Raw genomic sequence first — 24,551 nt, forward strand, 5'->3', positions numbered from 1 at the left:
GTCACTTAACAAGGAATAATCCTTTTGTGTGAGGATCTCCAAGGAGAAAGGAGCCCAGTACAACAGTAAGTCAAGAGGGGGGGGCAGGGATCTTTTCTTGTTTGTTTGTTTCCTCGGTGCCTAACATAATGCTTTATACTCAGGAGGTACTTAAAATGATTGTCGGATTGAATAAAATTGTACTTTCCCACCTCTGTACCTTTGCTCCTGAGTCTGAAATGCCCTCCTTTTTACCTTATCACTGCCTGTTGAAATTCAAACTAAAATAATAACAGATCACATTTATTTAGTAATTTAAGAGTAGTCTCTATATTAGTCCCATTTTACAAAAGAGGAAACAGAGTCAGAGAGTTAAACAACTTGCCTAAAGTCATTTTACAACCAATGAGTGTCCAACCAGTGACTGAGTCCCAGGTTTACTGACTCAAATTCCAGTGTTCATTATGCAATATATACTAATTTTTACCCACCTGTTAAGACCTAGATCAAATGCCACTTCTTCCATTAATATTCTCTGATCTTTGCTCTAGCCTAGTTAGAAACAATTACTTTTTTTCTGATTTAACAGAGCACTCTATATACTTCTTAATCCTTCACCAGGATCTACATTATTTGCTAGTTATTTGTATGTTTTATCCCGTCTCTCCTGTCCAAAACAATTCTCTTTGTTCTTCATCATTTTAAGTTTTCTGAGGACAGGAACCATTTTTCTTTTCATCTTTGAATCTCCCCTGTTTATACAGCATGTTCTATACACTCTCTGCATATAATGTGGGGAATATGCCCAGCCTATTCTGGGGATGGTCATCTCACCCAGCAAAGATGTTGGAAAGAGATGGGCTGAAAGGTTTGGTACTTACGGGATACCAATCTCAAAGATGTTGTTCTGGATGAGCTGCTTCCCCAACATGATAATACTGAGCTGAAGGCAAAGTTCCATAAGGCAGCCCCCTGGAGCACACTGTGAAGGGATACAAAGAAAGTTTGTGGGACTGGAGGTATAGAACCGTAACTCTAGGGAGATGAGGATGTCCTGAATTTTCTGGATGTCTCCAGTCATTCTTTGTGCATTCCACTGAGGTCATTATCTCCACTCCCTGCCCAAATGAGTTAGGACTCTACTCTTGGAACCACCCTGGACTTTGATAGGATTAGTTCTTGGCTTTACCAGATCAGTAGGGTTACCATAGTTAATATGGTACTTCCTAGTAGGGGTACCATACTTAATTCACACTTCCCCCTTCCTTGCTTCTCTTTATGTTTTATATTCCCCTAATAGAAGGTAAATGCTTTGAAGACAGGAACAGTTTTAGTTTTTATTTATATCCTCGGTGCTGAGCATAATGGCACCTGGCACATGTTAAGTACTTAATAAAATTTTCTTCCTTCCTTCTTTCCTTCCTTCCTTCCACTCTCTCTTTCTTTCTTTCTTTCCTTCTTTCTTTCTTTCTTTTTCTTCCTATTTAGATGAGGGTCATAGTAGTGACACTTGCCTCTTCCATTCGGTAATTGTCAAACACATACACATAACTCCCAGGCCTGCCGACAAACCTGAAATTAAAAAGCAAGGCAACAGTTAGGGAAGGGAAAGAATAACTATATTGTTAGAGGATATGATTCATCTGTGAAATGGCATCCCTCCAGTGTCTTTCTTTGAAATGTCAGTATAAATATCCATGGGGAGGGGGTAAGTATAGATCAATCTTAATAATAGGTAGATTCATCTGGGGGTCAGGCAGCTTTGGTGTTATGCAGAAACCACAAAACTTGGGCTTGAGTACCAGCTCTACTACTTACAAGATGCATGAACTTACAGTAAAGTATGATATGGCAGGAAAAATACTGGCTCTGGAGTCAGAGGTCATGAGTCCAAACCTTGCCATCTTGGGCAAGTTACCTCTTGGTCCTCAGGTTTCTCAGCTATAAAGTGAAGGGGTACATTTGTTGATCTATGAGGTCCCTTCCAATTCGATATCCTATGAACTCTCTAAGACCAGCAAGCAGATAAGATTAGATGCAATATATGTGGCGGTGATGCGTAGCATATCTGGAAATGACAGGGAGTCATTGTAACTTCTTAAACAAGAAAGAGGCATGGGCAGATGTAAACTTTAGAAGGTCTATTCTGGTTGTTGTATGGAAAATGGGTTAGAGAGAAGGGAGGCTGGGATGAGGCAAATCAAAAGAAGGCTATCCCTTCTTTTATATGGTGAGAGATGATAAGTACCTGAACTAGGGTGGTGCTCGTGAGCAAAACTGAAACCAATTCAGTTGTAAGAGCTTTAGTGGAGACAGAATTGATAAGACTGACCTATCAATTGTAAATGGAGGAAATAAGGCAAAACAATAGCTCATGAGAAAAAAGGCTTGGTTTTTTTAATGGACTGAAAGGGTGATATGAGTCAAAAATGTTATGTGGCCTCCAAAAAATATAAATATAATTTCAAGTTGAATGAATAGAATCACAGTGTCCAGAACAAATGAGGTGATTATCTGTTTGTATTTTACCTTGGTCAAACTGTTGGGAATATTTTTTCCAGTTCTTGGAGCCACATTTTAATTTTTTTTAATTGGGGGGATATTTCTGAAATCCACCTGCTCATCATTCTTTATAGCATAATTAGTAGCATTCCATTATATTCATATACTTGTTCAGCCATTGCCTGATGGGTGTTCCCTCAGTTTCTGATTCTTTGCCACCACAAAAAGAGTTGCTATAAATATTTTGTACGGGTAGGTCTTTTTCTCCTTTTTTACGATCTCTTTGGAATACAGACCTGGCAGTGGTATTGCTGGATCCAAGGGTATACACACTTTTATTGTCCTTTGGGCATAGTCCAAATTGCTCTTGGGGTTACATTTTAAGGAAGTCATTAATTATTATTGAATAGTCATAGGAGAGTGAACAGGAAAGCAAAGGAACTGAAAACTGTAGTTGAAAGAACTGGGTAAATCTAACTTAGATTAGAGAAGATTTGAGAGGATATCATAGTTGTGTGCTCAAGTATCTGAAGAGCCACATAAGGAAAAAAGCTAGATTTATTTCTACTTGGTCATAAAGGGCAAAACTAGGGGAAATCATTGGGAGGTACAAAGAGGCAGATTTAGGCCTCATGTAAAAAAACTTCCTAACAGTTATGGCTATCCATCAGTAGACAGGATTTCCTTGGAGCCCAGTGAGTGCCCCATCATTAGAAGCCTTCAAGCAAAGAAAATAACATTGTTCATCATCTACATGGCATCATTTTGAGGACATGGAATGTTATAGAGTATGATTCTTATTTAGTTATCAGTTAAACTAAAAGAACTAATTCCCTAAAGGGAACACCATTCTTTCATTCATTCCAGTTCATAACCCAGGAGTGATCCTTGATATTCTACTTTCCCTCTTCCATCCCTCCTTCTCACCTCCACCAATATCTAACTGCCAAGGCTTGTTGATTCCACCTTCTCAAAATCCCTCTCATCAGTTTCCTTCTCTCTACTCATACCATAACTAGCCTAGCCTGGACTCTTATCATTCTTCACTAAGATGACTATAAAAACCTAAATGTTCTCCTTGTATCCAACATGTCCCCTCTTCAATTCATCTTCCACAGAATTGCCAAAATTATATTGTTGAAAGGAAAATTCTTTGGGCTTTCACCTTGATTAATGAGGCAAAACTCAGGACAAAGAGAATTAGAAGGAATTTATTCCAAGTAAGTTAAAGGAGGAACACATTGAGAGGCTGATCACTAGAGATTAGCAAAGGCTTCAAGGTTGGGACAGCTTTTATTGATAACTTTCTTAAGAGAAAGACAATTCATATAGGTTACTGATGCCAGTAAAAGAGGTTGGACCCTTGCACCTCAGTTCCTCCCCAAGGTAGCAAGCACATGACAATTTACAGGTATGATTACAAGCATTACAGGTACAGGACAAAATTGCAGACTCATTGCCTTTCCCAACACTGGTTGGCAAGCAGGGCTGAGAATGATATGAATCAACATAGCTTTCATTAATATTCCTAAAACACAACTATGTTCACATAACTCCCTTACTTAATAAGTGTCAGTGGCTCCCAATTGCCTTTAGTACATTCAAAATTCTCTATTTCACATTAAAGACTTTTACAATTTGGTTCTAGCATATCATGCCAAGGTGATAAAACATTGCTCTCCCTCATGTATGCTATAGGGCAGTATAACGGTAATTTACATGGGAAGACCTTTCCCACTCATTAATAGGCCTGCCTGGGTCACATGGAAGTCTGAGTCACATGGTGCCTGTGGTGGGAGGAGCTTGCTGAATTGGTGGAACAGAAAGGGTGGAACAGGAAGAGGCGGAGATAGAGCACAGCTGAGAGAGAGTTTGGTTATAAAGCTAGTCAGAGCTAGGAAGGATATGGACAAACAGGCAGCTGGCTAGTGGGAGTGAAAGGGCTTGTTTGTGATTTCTTTAATGGAGTTGGTTTGTGGGAAGCCTAGCAGGGAGAAGGCTTGGGGATGGTCTTTTTCTCTGCACTGTTACTATGTATAGATTTTTGTTACTATGATGGATTTGGCTTTCGGGTGTCTGAATAAATGTTTTAATTCTGTCTTCCATGTGGAGAGTCTGTTGTATTTTGTGATTGCATCAGGGATATTCACAGCACTGTAGGCTCTGTGAATATAGGGTTGGCACTATCGACAGTTAGGTGGTTCAGACCTGAGTTCAAATCTGATCTGAGACTTACTAGCTGTGTGATCTTGGGCAATTCACTTAACCTCTGTTTGCCTTAATCCCTTGGAGGAAGAAATAGCAAACCACTCTAGTATCTTTGCCAAGAAAATTCCATGGACAGTACTGGGGGTGCTATGGACCTTGGGGTCATAAAGAGTTATACAACACACACCTGAAAAATACATGCTATACTCCAGCCAAAGTGAAATCAACCTTCTACCTCTCCTCTCCTGTCTCCATGTCTTTGCAAAAGCTGTGCTCTATGCCTGGGAGGCTCTCCTTTCTTATTATGACTTCTTATAAACTCATTTCCCTTAAGGGCTCAATTGCCATCTCCTTAAAGAAGCTTTTCCTGATTCCCATGGTGGTTAGTCCCTCCACCTCAAGTCACCTCAAATCAAATTATTTAAGCAATAAACATGTAATATTACTAGAATGTTACTACTAGAATGAGAGCTCCTTAAGAGTAGGTATTGTCTTATACCCAGTGCCTAACATAGTTCTAGGTATACTGGAGGTGTTTAATAACAATAGCAGCTAACATTTACATGCTATCTTTAAGATTTGCAAAGAATGTCACATTTAATCTCATTTGATCCCCACCACAACGATATGAAGCAGTTGCTGTTACTGTTCTCATTTTGTCATTATTTAGTCATTTGGTTGTATCTGACTCTTCATGACCTCATTTGGGGTTTTCTTGGCAAAGATAGTAGAATGGTTGTCATTTCCTTCTCCAGTTCATTTCACAGATGAGAAAACTGAAGTAGAGTTAAGTGACTTGCCCAGGGTCACACAGCTAATAAGTCTCAGGTTGGATTTGAACTCAGGTCTTCCTAACTCCAGGGATGGCACTCTATCCTCTGTGTCACCAAGCTGACTGTTCTCATTTTACAAATGAGGAAACTGAGGCCTAGAAAGATTAAATGACTTACCAGGGATCAAATAGCTAACAAGTGTCTAAGGGAGGATTTGAACTCAGGTCTTTCTGACTCCAAATCCAATATTCTCACCAAGTATGACACCTCATTGCCACATAAATGCTTGCCAACTGATTGATCTGAGGTATTTTTCAACTCTGAGTTTATGTGATCCCCTCATTTTTCCAGGATTACTCCACTTCATTGACACATAAAACTGGTATTTGCCTCCTGAGTACAGCACCCATTTCTTCTGCTTCCTCTGGATTCTGACTCTGGTTTGAATCACTCAAGACATCTAACAAATATCTAGTGCCCATTTTGTACAAGGTCCCATGCTTGGGACTAGGGATGCAAAAATAAAATAAAATAGCACACATTAAAAGAATCCTTGCTCTTAAATAGCTTACACCCTATTCTACTGGGTTGGGAATAGAATATGTATACAAGTAAGTAAATTCAAAGTAATTTCAAGGAGAAGGTTAATAATCTTCAGGCTCAATTTTCATGAAAAGCAGTATCTATTCCCCACCCCTTTGACTGTGTTACCCAGTACTCTGTGGATTGTCTGTACTCCGGCTCTTCCCTCACCTTGGCACGCAGGCTGCCTGCATGGGACAACCACTAACCCAAGGTTGATATTCCTGGTCAACCAGGCGTGTTGTTTGGATTCTCCAGTGGTTTGTACTTGCTTGTGCCTTTTCTCCCCTAGTTAGTAAAGCTGACAGTTGACTATGCAAATAATATCACCCTTTGCAGGAACATTAATTTCCCAGGGGGGAAAAGGAATGGAAGTATATGAAATTCAAAGTAGAGATTACTAGAAGCAGAAGCAGAAATTGCATTCTTTGCAATTTCTTCCTTCTATAATACAAAAACTAGATGAGGAAGGTTTTATTCACTTTTCTGAGCAGGATCTCAGAGCTTCTGTAAGAGAAACTGGACAGAAGTAGAACTGAGCAAGGACAGAAAATGACTGTATTGGTGCTTTCCTTGCTCTTACTGACTTTGGATCCTTTGGTCTCACATTCCATTTACATTGATTTGCCTGGCCTAGCTTAGTTGCCTTTGTGAATTCCTACCTTTGATCTGAGTCTGATTTTTAGTTTTTCACATGAATCTTGATTTAGACTGAGGATAGAGAACCTGAAGCCTTGAGGCCACAGGTTCCCCACCCCTGATTTAGACCATGTCCTCTCTCTCTTTTTGCTCCCAGTCTCCTCATAGAAACTGAGGCCCAACAGAAGCAGGAGATACACAGGCCAGACCACTTGGTGCCAATGGCAGAACAAGAGAAACCTCATTTGTTAATGCAGCAGAATCCCAACGCAGTTATTAAATAAATGTTTGTGGAATAGATAAATGTTCCTCATCCAGGCAGCCTTCATTCAGCTGACATCTGGGGGCAGCAAAGGATAGAGGCCCTAAGAAGGGGAATTTGATTTCAGACTGTCAGTGAAACTTAAAGGGAAGCAAACATATCTCTGGACATTAGCATAAGCAAATGTACAGATACTAAAAAGGGCAGTTTGAAAATATGAGATGGAGAGTAGTTCAGTTTGGCTGGGACTTAGGCTAGATGAAGAGGGGCAGTATGAGATAATGGTGCAAAAGTATGTTTCAGCCAAATTGTAGAGGGCCTTGAATGCCACATTATCGGTTATTTATACTTGATTCACTAGACAATGCACAGTGAAAGTTTTCAAGTGTACAGATGAAGTGATCAGAAAAGTGCATCAAGAAGACAACTCAGATATTTTTGTGAAGGATAAACTGAAGAAGGCACATTTAGAAGGCAGAAAATACATTAAGAGACTAGGATAATCCTCTAAACAAGAAAAGAGGTAGGGCTACACTACAGTGGTTACATTAAGACTGAAAAGGAGAATTATTGTTGAAGTCAAATAATAAAAGCAGCTGACATTTTTATAGCCCTTTGATGTTTATAATCAAAGAACTTTCTATACATTATCTAATTTGATTCATTTTGAGGATCAAATTACCATACCTACTATAAAGTAGATATTGGTAACTTTTTTTTTCCTTTAACAAATAAAGAAACTTATTGGAGGAGGAGTGAGAAAATAAGTGCCTTCATGCCATGTTGATGGGTTGAGAACTGACCCAGACATTTTGGTGAGCAACTTGAAACTATGCCCAGAAAGGTACCAACTTGTGTATATCCTGTGATATTATCCAGCTATCCCACTAGTTGGTCTATACCCAAGGGAATCAAAGAAAGAGAAAAGGGATCTATATGGACAAAAATCTTTAGAACAGTTCTTTTGGTGGTAGTCCCAAATAGGAAATTTAAGAGGCTTTCTTCCTATTGAGAAGTAGTTAAACAAAGTGTACTTTTTGGATCTAATAGAATATTAATGTTCCATAAGAAATGAGAAAATGGACAGTGTTTACAAAGATAGCAGGAGAGAGAAAACAACCTTGAAATCAAGACTTTAAGAACTCTGATCAATACATTGATAAACCATGAGTCCAAAAGGATGAAGATGAAATACATCACTCACCTCAATGACAGAGAGGTGATAAAATGCAGAAATAAATATATTTTTGGACCTAAAGCGAGGTGCTGCAGTAGAAAGAACACCAGGCCTGGAGTCAGGAAGACCTGAGTTCACATCCAGCCTTAGACACTTAGTAGTTGTCTTGGGCAAGTCACCTGTTTGCCTCAGTTTCCTCATTTGTAAAATGAGCTGGAGAAGGAAATGACTAACCACTCCAGTATCTTTGCCAAGAAAACTCCAAATGGGGTCATGAATAGCTGGACACAATTAAAACAACTGAATAACAACAAAAAAAGTGGGAATTTATTTTGCTGGACTATGTAGCTATGTATTGAAAATTTTGTTTTTGGTTTTTAAAAATTGTTTAATTGTGAGGGTAATGGTAGGAACAGACTAGTAAAAAGATTATTACTTTAAAAAGAAAAAAAATTACAGGGAAAATTGAAACTCAAGAGAGATTAAGTGACTTATCCATGGTCGCACAGCTAGTACAAATCATAAGCAGGAGTTAACTTCAGGTCTTTCTTGACTTAAAATCTATACTTTCCACTATGCACCACCTAGCTAATACTTTCTATGTTATCTGTACTTTGAGCATTTTCCCCTCCACTTTCTTATTCTAAGTAGAATTGACAGTATTTGTCAACTGATTGGGTGTAGGAGATGAGAGAGGAAAAAAGTCAAGAATGATAACTTAAGTTTCAAGCTTGGGTGATGGAGACAATGGTGCCCTCTACAGAAACAAAAAGGACATTATCTTACTTGACTGGGTAGTTCAAATATTACTCTTCCCACTTGGAAGGTTAGGAAATGTAAGTGGTCAAGGTCCCAGGCTTAATAGTCATTTCACCACCCCATACTGTTTCTGGCCCAGAGAAATTGAGTAGCCACTTGGACCTAACTGCATAGGATGAGCAGCCCAGGAGGCTACGAGAGATGGGCTGCCTCCACTGCCCAAGGGGATGTCCAGCCTACTGGCAAAGTAAGGTGGAGTACATTGGATAATACTGGAGAAACAACCCTCTGCACCAATGAGGCTTACCTCCCTTTGAAAAAGGCCACGTAGAAAATTGAGGAATAGGCATTGACAAACTTCAGCAGGAAAGCTTTGAGGATCAGTCGTTGCTCAAAACTCTCTTCTGTTCTCGGCACCTCTGTAAGAGAACAACAAGCCTGAGCAGAGCAATGAGACCAAGGGGATATCTATGCCTCTCTCTCAAACCCACAGATCCAGTAAGATTGGGGAGCTGGGTTTGAATCCTATCTCTGGTCTTTTGCAGCTTTTGTGACTACAAAAAAAGGTAGTTCACATAGTTAAGGCTCAGTTTCCTCATCTTCAAAACGGGGACATATACACATGTGTCATATATCTCAAGAGATTCTTTTGAGGGAAAAAATATGTATGTGTATGTATATGTATTTCATTCATATACAAATTTTAAAAATACTAAAAATTACATCAACAAGTAGTGTGCTCCAACCTGATTAAAATGAGCTGTTCATGCTGAAAATCAGGGAATGGATAAAAGAAGAGAAATCAAGAAAAGACAATTACTAGTTCCCAGTACACAATAAGTGCTTAACAAATGCTTGTTGACTGGCTAAGGAAGGTTAATTGATATAAATCGATTACAACAACAAGGGGATGAAGAGTCAAGAAACTGATGTTCTTGCCAAGTGGAGACATACATCAGCTAATGGCAATGCTGATTTACAGTATAAACTTGTTTGTAATAGCTTACTGAGGAGCATGGTAGAAGATGACAAAAAGTAACCTCTCATAAAAGAACACAAAAGAAAGTGGAAGGGGAAAAATGCACAAAGTATGAATAACATAACATAGGGTAGCTAGATGGTGTAGCAGACAGAGTGATAGGCATTAGGAAAACTCATTTCATCAAATCTGGTCTCAGATATGTGACCCTGGACAAGTCACTCATCCATTCTGCTTGCCCTATTTTTCTCATCTGTCAAATGCTGAAGAAGGAAATAGCAAACCATTCCACTATCTCAGCCAAGAAAATCCCCAATGAGATAACAGGGTTGGATGCAACTGGAAATGACTCAGCAACAATAATGGCTAACAAAGATAACGTAAAGAGCTTAAGCCAAAGGGATGAATTTTTGATCTCACAGATATTGTTAAGGCTTGGTATGATGAGGTCTATTACCAGAATACTTCTCGAAAGAGTATAATGAAATAGGATAGGCAAAAGAAGGCATAGAGTAGCAATCTATGTTAAAAAGGTATATACACTCAAGACAACCCAGGGAATCAAAGGAGAAGCATTTAGCTAAAGTCCAATGGAGGCAGAAGCTGAAGTGTAACGATTAGGTGTTCTGAAACAAATGACAAGCCTTCCACTGAGACATGATGGAGAAGTGAGGGAGAACTTCAATTAATCCAGACATCTGCTAGAGTTATCTCTGCCACAAGCAGAGCAATGAATAATTTCTTCACATACTTTAATGATAATTTCCTCTTTTAAAAGGTAGAGGAAGCAACAAAATGAAATGCTGTTCTGGATCTAATTTACACTGGCCGCAAGGAATTGGTTACTGTTTACTATGGTAGAAATGCTGGAACCCTAGGAGAAAGTGATTATTCCATTTTAAAGTCTGTGATAGAGGAGGAAAAAAAAGCTGTGCTTAGTCTGATAGGTTTCCTAGATTTGAGAGAATACATTTCAGAGGTTAAGAGAAGGTACAGATAGGATCTCATGACCTAAAATTCTATGGGAGAATTCAACTCAGGAAAAATGGGCAGCCCTTAAGGCATCCTTTTATTTCAGGAAGAAAGGAAACAGAGATAGATAAACACCCTTTTCCCCTCCCTCCCCCTAAATTAGAACATTGGGGTTCCATTGAGTTCTCGACAGGCCCAAGCCTTCCTATATCCCTTCCCTCAAAGTCATAAGATTTTAAAAATTAACTATATTTTTCCTTATGGTTCAAACCCACCCTGAGAGGAGGAAACAGGTGAGAGATGTAAGGAAAGAGAAACCCCTCCTTAATATACTAGAGATACCTAGGAAAGGACAAAGGTCTGGCTGATTGGAATAGGGAGGGGGAGGAAATGGAGGTATATTATTTTTCTTTGGGTAGATGGAGGGCTGAAAACAATTTCCTTTTAACCTGACATTTATATCTTTACAGTTTATGTGAGAACAAAGCAGGTTTGGGTGAAGTCATTTCTCAGGATGGGGAAAGAGAGAAAAACATACATTAACACCCATCTCTTCTTGGTCATAGTCTTTCTCTACCCATTAACTGAGAAACAGTTAACTGAGAAAAGTGAAGGAACAGGAAGTGATGGGAGTCAGAGAAAGAAGGGATGTGTGAAGAGTTCCAGTCCACAGCTCTTTCCAAGAGAAACTGAGAGAGTAGGGGAAGGGTCTTCCATAGGGAAAAGGGATCTGAATGTGTGTGGACTTGGAAGCAACCAGCCATGTCTGCCAAGGCAAGGCAACCCTGCAACATCTCTTCCATTGGGGTGGGAAGCTATGCCAAACCCATTTCCTCCAGGGCACTTTGAGGTGACTCATCTTCCTCCTGTAGTAGATCTGCTTGTTCTATGGCCTTTAACATACTTTTCTTAAAGGTATCCTGGACATCATCCCCCATCAGAAATTCATCCAAGATGAAGTAGGCCTTCTCAAAGTTGAAGATGATGTCTAATTCACATAACGCTGCCAAAATATTTGTCCAGGAGCTTCACGTATCAGTGGATCAGTTCCACTGTGATGAGCTTATTATTTTGGCCCTCAATGGCGCAGCAGAAGTAGAGACAGGCATATCTCTTATTGACAGCTTTGAAGTCTCTCTACTTCAGGAAGCTGCACATCTTGGGCTTTCTGGCCAGAACCATCTTTTTTTCTCTCCTGACATAGCCAGGTACCATTTCTGCACCCGCAGTTTCCCCTGCCAGCTGAACAGTAGCATGAGCCATCTAGAAGAGGCATGCGCTGCCCCTTCGAGCTTTGACCCCCAAGATGTTCCAGTGGGTGTAGCCCATGCCCCTCACTTCCAGAGGTTCTTAATCTTTTGGGGTCACGATAGTCTGTGTCTTTGGCAGTCTGGTGAAACCTAGGGACCCTTTCTCAGAAGAATGTTTTTAAATGCACAAAATAAAATACATAGGTGTACAAAGGAAATCAATTATATTGAAATAATTATCAACTTTTCTCTAAAGTTCATGGACCCTATGTTAAGAACCTCTGTTCTAAGGATACAAAGAGAAATAATTTCTCTGAGAAGAAAAAAGGGTATATTCTAAAAATAAACATTAAAAATGTACATAGAACTACCACTAGCCAATTTGAATTTTAAGACATGTAAAAATGATGAAAACAAGTACAAGTGATAGAGATAAGTTGAAAGAAGAATGACATGTCATGGAATGACCTTGTAAGAACTGTGTCAAGAATACTAAAGGCGCTAGCAAGGAAACTAAGGATCACAAAAATTGGGGAATAGAATAGGATCAGAGAGGGTCAGCATGGTTGCTTGGGGGGAACAGAGTAGTAATAACTGATGACACAGAGAAAGCAGTAAATACTCAATTCCTTTTTTGCCTCTATTTTTTCTGCCAGTGAGAATGATCTTTGAACATACATGGTTAATAGGGAGTTATTTCTGAAGAGAAGTAAGGAGATAATATGAAAACACACTGCTCGTGACAAATCCAAGTCACTTGAAACAAAGGAATTACATTTTCAAGTACAGAAAGAACCAGAAAGATCAATGGCTTTGTCAATAAGACTGAAAAAAAGGAGAGGTTTTTTTGTTGGACAAAGGACAAATGTCTTGATTTTTTTAATGGAAGAGAATGGAATCTTCTAACATAAGATAGTAAGTTTAAGCTTTATTCTGGACACATTTCGGAAGGTAGATGAGTCAACATTTAGAAGCAGCAGTGATCATAAAGATATTTGTAAGATCAAGTAATTTGAGATGAATCCTTATTTCCTTTTCTTTTTCGAGATTGAAGGATCATTGATAGAAGCCCAGAAGGCACCTCCATGGCTGTCCCATCTACCAACCCTCTCATTTTACAGAAGAGGAAACTGAAGCCCAGTAATTCTAACTAACTGGCCCAAGGTCACACAAGAAGTGAGTATCATAGGTAGAATTTGAAGCCAGGACTCAAAATTCCAGAATCAGTATTCTTTCTACTACATCACACTAGGAAATATTATAGATAAGGTTTCCTTAGATTTTAGTTAATAAAGTCTTTCAGTGTAGTTTTGTGGGAAAGAGAGAGATATAAACTAAGCAATAGTACAAATAGATGGATTTGGAACTGTTTGAATGACTGGATAGTATGACTGGTATGGCACTGAATAAATAGATTAATTTAGGTAGAATTGTCATTTTCATTTTACTGGCTAAGCTTCCCCATAAACAATTAATATTTCTCCAGTTATTTAGATCTGACTTTATTTTCGTGAATAGTATTTTATAGTTGTGTTCACATAGTTCCTGGGTTTCCCTTGGCAGGTAGGCTCTGAAGTATTTTATATTATCTACAGTTATTTTAAATGGAATTTCTGTTTCTGTCTCTTGCTGCTGGACTTTGTTGGCAATATATAGAAATGCCTATGATGTATGTGGGTTTATTTTGTATCCCGCAACTTTGCTAAAGTTATTAATACTTTCAAGTAATAATTTTCAAGTAGGATGTAACTGATAGTTTTTTTCCAGCTTTTACCTTATTCTCTGGTTCCTTCAAACTGAGTTATTTCAAGGAACTCTTAGGATCTTTCCTGCTAAGGTACTTCCCATCCTGGTGCCTAGTCTCATCTCTGTTTCAGCCCCTGGGGACTGGAATGCTTCTCTTAAACACTTGAAAAAAGAGGATTTTCATACACAAAGCAAAAGATAAAAAGAGGATTCTATATGAAACCATGAATCTCCATTTCATACTTTTTTCTTTCAAAAAATATATTCTATACATTACTTTCAAAACTATCCTGCTCATCTGTGCTTCCTTCTAAATTTTATTCTGTCCTATGCATTAAAAAAAAGTTTCAATGACTCTATTTGGGGAGGGGCATCTCTTTTGTGAATCCCCTCCTCCCCCGCACTCTTCCTCTTTCCCTTTTCCTCTCCCCCCAACTAACCTAGAAAAAGAAAGTGGGTGAGGGTGGTAGATGGTGGGTGGGAAATCCTTATAAGAAATACATGTAATCAAGAAAAATGAATCCTTACAATGGCTATATCCAAAAATATTTATCTGCACCTTGTGTATTCTTCTCATGTACCATACCAGACTCTATGAGATTCTTATGTATAATAACAACAGCAATAAATAGCTAGCATTGGTATAGTACTTAAAAAGTTAGCAAAGTACTTTAAATATTTTATCTCACTTGATCCTCACAATAACCTCGTGAGAGAGCTGCTGTTATCTCCATTTTACAAATGAGGAGACTGAGGCTGAGAAAGGTCAGGTGACTTGACCAGAATCACATGGCTACCCCCACCTTTTACTCAATTAATTGTTTCTAAGATTCTCTAAGTATATTATCATAGCATCTATAAAGAATGAGAGTTTTGTTTCCTCATTATTCTAATTACTTTAATTCTTGTTCTTCCTCTTTCTTCATAATAGCAAATAACAGAAGTGAAAATGGGCATGCTTGTTTCACCCCTAATTGTACTGGAAAGGTCTGTAGCTTATCCCTATTACAGATAATGGTACTGAGGATTTTACATAAACATAACCTGTCACTTTAAGGTAAGCTCCATTATTCCTATGCTCTCTAGTTTTTTCAATAGGAAAGGATGCTATGTTTTTACAAAGGCTTTTTCTGCATCTATTGAGATAATCATATGATTTATGTAGGTTTAGTTATTGATATGGTCAATTATGCTGATAGTTTTTTTCTAATATTGAACCAGTCCTGAATTCCTGGTATAAATCTCCCCTGGTCATAGAGTATTATTCTTATTATTTATTTCTGTAATCTCTTTGTTAATATTTTATTTAAAATGTTCAGATCAATATTCAAATAGGGAAATTGGTTTATAATTTTATTTCTCTGCTTTGGCTCTTCCTGGTTTAGGTATAAGTACTATATTTGTGTCATAAAAGGAATTTAGTAGGACTCCACTTATTTTTCAAAATAATTTATATAGTATTGGGATTAATTGTTCTTCATTTTTTTCTTTTTTAAATTTATTTGTTTATTTTTAGTTTTCAACATTCATTTTTATAATATTTGAGTTCCAACTCTCCCCTCTGCCCACCCCAAGAGAGCATGTATTCTGATTACCCCTTCCCCAATCTGCCCTCCCTTCTCTCACACCCCTTCTTTCCCTTATCCTCATCTGCTCTATTTGCTTGTAGGGCAAGATAGATTTCTACACCCTGTTACCTGTATATCTTATTTCTCAATTGCATGTAAAAACAATTTTAACATTCATTTTTAAAACTTTAGTTCTAACTTCTCTCCCTTCCTCCTTCCTACCCATCCACACTGCAAAGGCAAGAAATTCATTATAGATTATACATATGAAGTTATGAAAAACACTTCCATAGCAGTCATATTGTGAAAGACTAACAATATTTCCCTCCATCCTGTCCTGCCCCCCCCAATTATTCTGTTCTCTTTTGACCCTATCCCCCCTCAAAAGTGTTCACTTCCAATTAGCCCCACCTCCCATTTGCCCTTCCTTCTATCATTCCCCCACACCTAGCTTATCTCCTTTTCCACTACTTTCCTGTAGTGTAAGATAGATTTTCATAACAAATTGAGTGTGCACGTTATTTCTTCCTTAAGCCAAATGTGATGAGAGTAAGGTTCACTTTTACCCTCTCACATTCCCCCTCTTCCCCTCCAATGAAAAAGTTTTCTCTTGCCTCTATTATGTGAGAGATAATTTGTCCTAATCTATTTCCATTTCTCCTCCCAATATATTCCTCTCTCACCTCTTAATTTTATTTTTTAGATATCACCTTTTCCTATTCTACTCACCTTGTGCCCTCAGTCTCTGTCTCTGTCTCTGTGTCTCTGTGTGTCTCTCTCCCTGTCTCTCTGTCTCTCTGTCTCTGTCTCTGTCTCTCTCTCTCTCTCTATATATATATGTGTGTGTGTGTGTGTGTGTGTGTGTGTGTGTGTGTGTGTGTGTGTGTGTATTTGTAATCCTTCTAACAATCCTAATACTGAGAGAAGTCTCAGGAGTCAAATTTATTATCTTTCCATGTAGGAATATAAACAGTTCAACTTTAGTAAATCCCTTGTGATTTCTCTTTCTTGTTTACCTTTCCATGCTTCTCTTGATTCTTGGGTTTGAAAGTCAAATTTTCTACTCAGCTCTCTTCTTTCATCAAGAATGCTTGAAAGTCCTCTATTTCATTGAATGAATATTTTCTCCCCTCAAGTACTATATTCAGTTTCGCTGGATAGGTAATTCTTGGTTTTAATCCTAGCTCCTTTGACCTCTAGAATATCATAATTGAAGCCCTCTGATCCTGTAATGTAGAAAAGGTTAGATCTTGTGTTATTGTAATTGTAATTCCACAATACTTGAATTGTATCCTTCTGGCCGCTTGCAATAATTTCTCCTTGACTTGGGAGCTTTGGAATTTGGTTACAATATTTCTAGAAGTTTTCCTTTTGGAATCTCTTTTAGAAGGCAGTTGGTAGATTCTTTCAATATTTATTTTACCCTCTGGTTCTAGAATATCAGGGCAGTTTTCCTTGATAATTTTTTTGAAAGATGATGTCTAGACTGTTTTTTGATCATGACTTTCAGTAGTTCCATAATTTTTAAATTGTCTTTCCTGGATCTATTTTCCAAGTCAGTTGTTTTTCCAATGAGATGTTTTACACTGTCTGCTATTTTTTCATTTCTTTGGTCTTATTTTATAATTTCTTAATTTTTCATAAAGTCATTAGCTTCCATCTGCTCCATTCTAATCTTTAATGAATTATTTTCTTCAGTGAGCTTTTGGACCTCATTTTTCATCTGACCAATTCTGGTTTTTAGGGCATTCTTCTCATTGGCTTTTTGGATTTCTTTTGTCATTTTGGTTAATCTACTTTTTAAAGTGTCATCTTCTTCAGCAATGTTTTGGGTCTCTTTTAGTACATAGCTGACTTGTTTTTCATGATTTTCTTGCATCACTCCCATTTCTCTTCCCAATTTTTGCTCTACTTCTTTTACTTGGTTTTCAAAATCCTTTCTGAGCTCTTCCGTGACCTGAGACCAATTCATGTTTTTCTTGGAGGCTTTGGATAGAGGAGCTTTGATTTTGTTGTCTTCTTTTGCAAGTTTTGGTCTACTTGTCACCAAAGTAAGATTCTGTAGTCTGATTCTTTTTTCCAGTTTTTGCTCATTTCCCCAGCCATTTACTTGACTTTTGAGCTCTTTGCCAAGGTAGTTCTTTGCTTGCAATGGGACTGGGGTTTGTATTGTCAGCCACTCTATCCCCCCATAATCTGTGGGCCTTGAGCTCCAAAAAACAGTGGCTGCAGCTGGCCCTGCTGATGCTGTGGCTGCCAAGGGTTCCTCAACTCCCTCCCCCCTCTGCCACCCTGGGGCTGAGGCCTGACCCCTCTACTCTCTCACACATGTCTCACAAGTTTTTTTCCACTGACCTTCCAATTTGTCCTCAGCATTTTGGGGTTGTGAAGTCTGGAAACCGCCACAGATGTGAGAGATTAAGTCCTCTGCAAGACCTGCTTAGGTCCATTCTGTGCTGGCACAGCCCACCCTGGACTGTGCTCTGCTCCCAGCATGGCATAATAGACACTTCCCAGTGACCTTCCAGGCTATCTTGGGCTGGAGATTTGCTTCACTCCATCATTCTGTTGGTTCTGCAGCTCCAGAATTTATTTAGTCATTTTTTTTACAGGTATTTGGCTGGGCTTAGGGGGAGAGCTCTAGAAAGTCTGTGCTGTTACTCTGCTATCTTGGCTCTGCCCCATGGATTCTTTAAATGTTTGGTAGAATTCTCTTGTGAAACCATTTGGTCCTGAGGATTGTTTCTTAGGATGTTCATTGATGGTGTGTTCAATTTCTTTTTCTAAGATTGGGTTACTTAAGTATTTAATTTCTTCTTCTATTAATCTGGGTAATATATTTTTTTTTGTACATACTCATCTATTTCATTTAGGTTGCCAAATTTATTGACATATAATTGGACAAAATAGTTCCTAATTGCCTTAATTTCCCCTTCATTGGTGGTAAATTCACCCCTTTCATTTTTTATACTATTAATTTGGCTTTCTTCTTTCTTTTTTAAATCAAATAACCAATAGCTTATCTATTTTATCCCCCTGCCCCATAAAACCATCTTCTAGTCTTATTTATTAGCTCAATGGTTTTCTTACTTACAATGTTATTAGTCTCTCATTTGATTTTCAAGATTTCTAATTTGTTTTTTAACCAGGGATTTTAATCTATTCTTTTTCTAGTTTTTTTTAAAGTTGCATGCCCAATTCAATGATCTGCTTTTCTTCTATCTTATTGATGTAAGCAATCAGAGGTATGAATTTCCCTGTAAGTATTGCTCTGGCTGCATCTCATAAATTTTGGTAGGTTTCTTATTGTCATTTTCTTTAATGAAGTTCTAAACTTTCTATGATTTCTTCTTTGGCTCACGTATTTTTTAAGATTAGATTATTTAGTTTCCAATTAATTTTTAATCTTTCTTTTCATTGTCCATTATTGCAATTTTTAAAGCATTATGATCTGAAAAAGGATGCATTTACTATCTCTGCTTTTCTGCACTTGAGTGTGAAAATTGTATGTCCTGATATACAGTCAATTTGTGTGTGTGTGTGTGTGTGTGTGTGTGTGTGTGTAGGTGCCAAGCACTGCTGGGAAAATGGTTTATAACTTTCTATTTCCATTAAAATTTCTCCAGAGAGCTATCACAGATAACTTTTTCAGAATTGTACTTACCTCCTTAACTTCTTGTTTAAATTTTTTTTTTGCTCAGATTTATCTAGTTCTGAGAGGGGAAAACTGAGGCTCCCCACTAGCATAGTTTTATTTATTTCCTCCTATAACTCATGCAATCTCTTTAAAAATTTAGATCTTGGTGGGATAGAGCCAAGATGGCAGAGCAGAAGGATGGACCTGCCCTAGCTCTCCCCCCAGCCCATAAAATACCTGTAAAAATGACTCTAAACAAATGCCAGAGCAGCAGAAGCCACAAAAAAACAGAGTGAAAGAGATTTCCAGCCCAAGACAGCCTGGAAGGTTGACAGGAAAAGTTAATCTCACTGAGCTCAGAGCAGAGCACAACGCAGCCTTGGCCACATGGCACAGCACAGACAGGACTAGAGTAGGCATTAGGACACAGAATCACAGGCAGCGGCTGTGGTTCCCAGATTTCTCAACCAACGAAAGCCAAAGACAGCTTAAATGGTCAGTAAGAAAGCTCTTTCACCTGGGTGAGAGGGGAATGTGGTCTGAGCCTGGCCCCAGGGTGGCAATAGTGTCTATTTTTGGAGCCCTCAGCCTAAAGACTCTGGGAGAATCGAGCAGCTGATCTGAGTCTCAGCTTTGAGTGGCAGTCCTGGGGTGAGGAGGAGTACTGGCATGGTGGAGCTGATTGTGGCTGGGCAGAGGGAATCTTACTCACAGATCCTGGGCAGAAAATAGTAGTTGTGGTTGCTCATAGGCAGGAGTGCAAGGCAGTAGAGGGGTAAACTCCTCTCCCTTGATTGGGACATCTTGGAGGAACTGAGAACTTACAGGTCCCTAGAGTATAACCTCCACTTGACAAAGGCTCAAAAGTCAAGCAACTGGCTGGGGAAATGTCCAAAAAAGGGGAAAATAAGGCTACAGAAACTTACTTTTTTGGTAAAAAGGTATTTTCTTCCATCCTTTCAGATGAGGAAGAACAAGGCATACCATCAGAGGAAGACATCAAAGTCAAGGCTTCAACATCCAAAACCTCCAAAATAATGCAATGGTCTCAGGTCACAGAAGAGCTCAAAAAGGATTTTGAAAATAAAGTAGAAGAGGTGGAGGAAAAATTGGGGAGAGAAATGAGAACGATAGCGATGCAAGAAAATTATGAAAATCAAGTCAACAGCTTGCTAAGGGAGACCCAAAAAATGCTGAAGAAAATAACACCTTTAAAAATAGATTAACCCAAATAGCAAAAGAGGTCCAAAATCCCATGAGGAGAAGAATGTTTTAAAAGTCAGAATTGACCAAATGGAAAAGGATGTTCAAAAACTCACTGAAGAAAATAGTTCTTTAAAAACTAGAATGGAACAGATGGAAGCTAAGGACTTTATGAGAAACTAAGAAATTATAAAACAAAACTAAGACAACGACAATGTGAAATATCTCATTGGAAAAACAACTGACCTGGAAAAAAATCATGCAGGAGAGATAATTTAAAAGTTATCAGTCTACCTGAAAACCATGATCAAATAAAGAGCCTAGACATCATCTTTCAAGAAATTAATTATCAAGGAAAACTGCCTTGACATTCTAGAACAAGAGGGTAAAATAGAAATGAAAAGAATTCACTGATCATTTCCTGAAAGATATCCCAAAAGGAAAACTCCTAAGAATATTGGAGCCAAATTCCAGAGTTCCCAGGTCAAGGACAAAATATTATAAGCAGTCAGAAAGAAACAATTCAAATATTGTGGAAATACAATCAGGATAACACATGATTTAGCAACTTCTACACTTAGGAATCAGAGGGCTTAGAATATGATATTCCAGAGGTCAAAGGAGATAGGATTAAAACCAAGAGTCACCTCCCCAGCAAAACTGAGTATAATACTTCAGGGGAAAAATGTAATTTCAATGCAGTTGGGGACTTCCAGGCATTCTTATTGAAAAGACCAGAGCTGAATAGAAAATTTGACTTTCAAATACAAGAATCAAGAGAAACATGAAAAGGTAAACAGGAAAGAGAAGCCTTAAGGAACCCATTAAAGTTGAAATATTAACATTCCTACATAGAAAGATGTTATTTGTGCCTCATGAGACCTTTTTCAGTATTAGGGTAGTTTGAAGGGATATATGTGTATGTATATATTGTATATACATACATATATATCTGTAGGTATGTATGAATATGTATGTATATAGATAGATATTTTATATGTGTAGGTATATAAATGTACATGAGTGTATGTGTATATGTGTATGTATGCATGCATACACATATACACACACACATACATATAGATAGAGGGTACAGTGTGAGCTGAATATGAAGAGAGAGTACCTAAAAAAAATAAATTTATTGTTTAATGGAATGTACTAGGAGTAAGCAAAAGAGAGAGGTAGAATGCAGCAAATCATAATGGAGGGGAAAAGGGTGGGGAGATGAAAGGAAATAATTGAGCCTTACTCTCATGGGATTTGGTTTAAGGCAAGAATAACACATACTCAATTGGATATGGAAATCTATTTTACCCTGCAGGAAGGCAAGGGGGAAGAAGATAGGAGAGGGAAGATAATAGAAGGGACAGTAAATTGGGGAAAGGGATAATCAGATACAAACACTATTGTGGGAGGACAGGTCAAGGGAGAGAATGAAACAAATGAAGGGCAGGATAGGACAGAGAGAAATGTGGTTAGTCTTTTACAACACAACTATTATGGAAGTGCTTTGCATTGTTACACACGTATGACCTATATTGAATTGCTTGTTTTCTCAGTGAGGGTAGGTGGAGAGGTGGGGAGACAATATGGAACTCAAATGTTTAAGAATGAACGTTCAAAATTGTTTTAGCCTGTAACTGTTAATTAATCTATACAGGTAATGGAGTATAGAAATCTATTTTGCCCTACAGGAAAATAGGGGGAAAGGGGATGGAAGAAGGGTGGGCAGTAGAAAGGAGGACAGACTGAAGAAAAGGGTGGATGAGGTGCAAGCTGTCCTGTGGTGGATGGGTGGGTGGGGAGAGATGGGGAGAAAATTTTGAAACCAAATTTTTGTGGAAGTGAATGTTAAGAACTGAAAAATAAATTATTTAAAAATTTATATGTTTTTCAATTTTCCTCCTCACAAGTGTTTTACTTCTGATCACCAACTTCCCCAATCTACCTTCCCTTTTATCATTCCTCTCTCCCCCTTATATTATTCCAATTCTTTTTTACTTCCTTATATAGTAAGATAGATTTCTATATCCAACTGAATGTGTATGTTATTCCCTCTTTGAGCCAATTTTGATAAGAGTAAGGTTTAAGCTTTTCCATTCATACCCCCCATCTTATCTTCCCCTCCACTATAATAGCTTTTTCATGGCTTTATCATGCAGGATAATTTACCCCATTCAATTTCCCCTCTCCTTCTTCCAGTGCAATTTTCTTTCTCACCTCTTTATTTCATTTTTTGGGGTATCATCCTATCAAAGTCACCTTATATCCACACCCTCTGCCTATATAGACCCCTTCTAACTGCTCTCATAGTAAGTTGTTAAGAGTTACAGATATCATCCTGCCATGTAAAAATATAAACAGTTTAATCTTATTGAATTTCTTTGATTTCTTTTGTTTCTTTTTTACCTTTTTATGTTTCCCTTGAGTCTGTTATTTGGAGGTCAAATTTCTTATTCAGTTCTAGTCTTTTAATTAGGAATGCTTGAAAGTCCCCTATTTCATTAAATATCTATTTCCCCATCCCTCACCCCTGAAAGATTACATTCAGTTTTGCTGGGAGGTAATTTTCGGTTGTAATTGTAACTTCTTTGCTTTCTGGTATATTATATTCCAAGCCCTCAGGTTATTTAATGCAGAAGCTGCCAAATTCTATGTAATCCTGATTGTAGCTCCAGAATATTAAATTGTTTCTTTTTAGCTGCTTGTAGTACGTTTTCCTTGATCTGTGAGCTCTGGAATTTAGCAATGATGTTCCTGGAAATTTTCATTTTGGGACCTCTTTCAGGCAGTGATTAGTGAATTCTCTTAATTTTTATTTTGCCCTCTGGTTCTAATATATCAGGGCAATTTTCTTTGATAGTTTCTTGAAAACTGTTTTCCAAGTTTTTTTTAATCATGGTTTTCAGGTGGTCTGGTGATTCTTATATTATCTCTTCTGGATCCTTTTGCTAGGTCAGTTGTTTCTCCAGCGAGAAATCTTATATTTTGTTCTTTTTTTCCTTTTTTTGTTTTATTGTATCTTGAAGTCTCATAGAGTCATTAGCTTCCACTTGCTCAATTCTAATTTTTAATGAAATATTTTCTTCAGTAAGCTTTTGTACTTCCACTTACATTTCGCCAATTGTATTTTTTAGGGAAATATTTTCCTCATTAAATGTTTGTATATCTTTTCTTATGCTCTTGATTCTTTTTTCACAATGCTCTTGCATTACTCTCATTTCTTTTCTCAATTTTTCCTCTTCTATAATTTGCTTTTTAAAATTCTTTTTAAGCTCTTCCAGGAATTCCTTTTGGTCCTGAGACTAAATTACATTTTTCTTTGAGGCTTTACATGTACCCATTTTGACACTATTGTCCTCCTCCAACTTTACATCTTGATTCTCCCTGTCACTATAGTAACTTTTGATAGCTAAGTGCTTTTTTTGCTCATTTTTTCTGCCTTTTTTTGACTTGGTGTTTTCATGCAGGTTGGGCTCTGGTCCTGCACAATCCCAGGCTTTTTGTACTGGGGCTTAGGGTCTTACTGCTGGCTTTCACTGAGCTTCAGGGGTTAGCTGCTTGATTTCACTGGAGAGTAGGTTTCCCTTCTGGCTTGTACTTGGGGGCCGGGCTTCCTCTGGGTGTGGAGCTTAGGCTCTGGCCTGCTCCAGGGGTGGGACCTTGCCACTGGGTTGTTACAGTAACAGAGCCTTTCTGGTAACTGACCTAGAGGAGTGATCTTGTTGCTAGTATGCCCCAGGGGTGGGACCCTGCTGCTAGGTTGCTATGGAAACAGGGCCCCTGTAATATCAGGACCTGGACAGTGAATTCTTAATATCCCTCAGCTTTTTGGTTTTCTCCTTTTTGACACACCCACAGTCACAAACAGGCTCATGAGATAGGAGAGAAAAGATATTTGATACCTCAGGATGCTACAGATCTTGGCATCAAACAGCTAAATTCAAACTAATGCTCATAACCATAATCCTTTTTCAAATAATCATTTGTGCTGATTATTTTATCTTAATAATTAACATTTTGCCCCACTCCAGTTAACTGCTGCTCTGTTTACTTAGGTTACCAAAAGATCTAAGCATTTTCCCCTCCTTCTCTTCAAGTTCTGACCCGACAGCCTCCCACCTGACTGATTTACACAACTCATCGGACTCTCCTGAGGCTGAGAACCCAGAATCCTCTACATGAACTTAGTTACCCACTCATCTGGAGAAAAGAAACCTGAGTCCCAAGGGTCTAATGGTCAAAAGCTTGAAAAATGTAGCTATTGATCCTAAAGACTCTTTCCATTCTTGTGATTCTAAGCTCAATGACTTCC

At 38.2% G+C, this 24,551-nt stretch overlaps 1 protein-coding gene and 1 pseudogene across 4 annotated transcripts in view; both read right to left on the reverse strand.

Annotated features, from left to right (window-relative positions):
* Nucleotides 1-24,551, reverse strand: part of ANO2 (anoctamin 2) — a 578,869-nt gene that overhangs the window by 84,641 nt on the left and 469,677 nt on the right. For all 4 annotated transcript variants that reach the window (XM_072653705.1, XM_072653706.1, XM_072653707.1 and 1 more), the window contains 3 exons: nucleotides 9,189-9,300; nucleotides 1,494-1,551; nucleotides 861-961 (listed from right to left, as the gene is read on the reverse strand). In XM_072653705.1, coding sequence (XP_072509806.1) covers nucleotides 861-961; nucleotides 1,494-1,551; nucleotides 9,189-9,300 — 271 coding nt within the window. The remainder of the gene's footprint in view (nucleotides 1-860; nucleotides 962-1,493; nucleotides 1,552-9,188; nucleotides 9,301-24,551) is intronic.
* On the reverse strand, nucleotides 11,480-12,088 carry LOC140531342 (AP-1 complex subunit sigma-1A pseudogene; annotated as a pseudogene).

The sequence above is a fragment of the Notamacropus eugenii genome, chromosome 3 (genome assembly GCF_028372415.1).
Source record: "Notamacropus eugenii isolate mMacEug1 chromosome 3, mMacEug1.pri_v2, whole genome shotgun sequence".
Lineage (NCBI taxonomy): Eukaryota > Metazoa > Chordata > Mammalia > Diprotodontia > Macropodidae > Notamacropus > Notamacropus eugenii.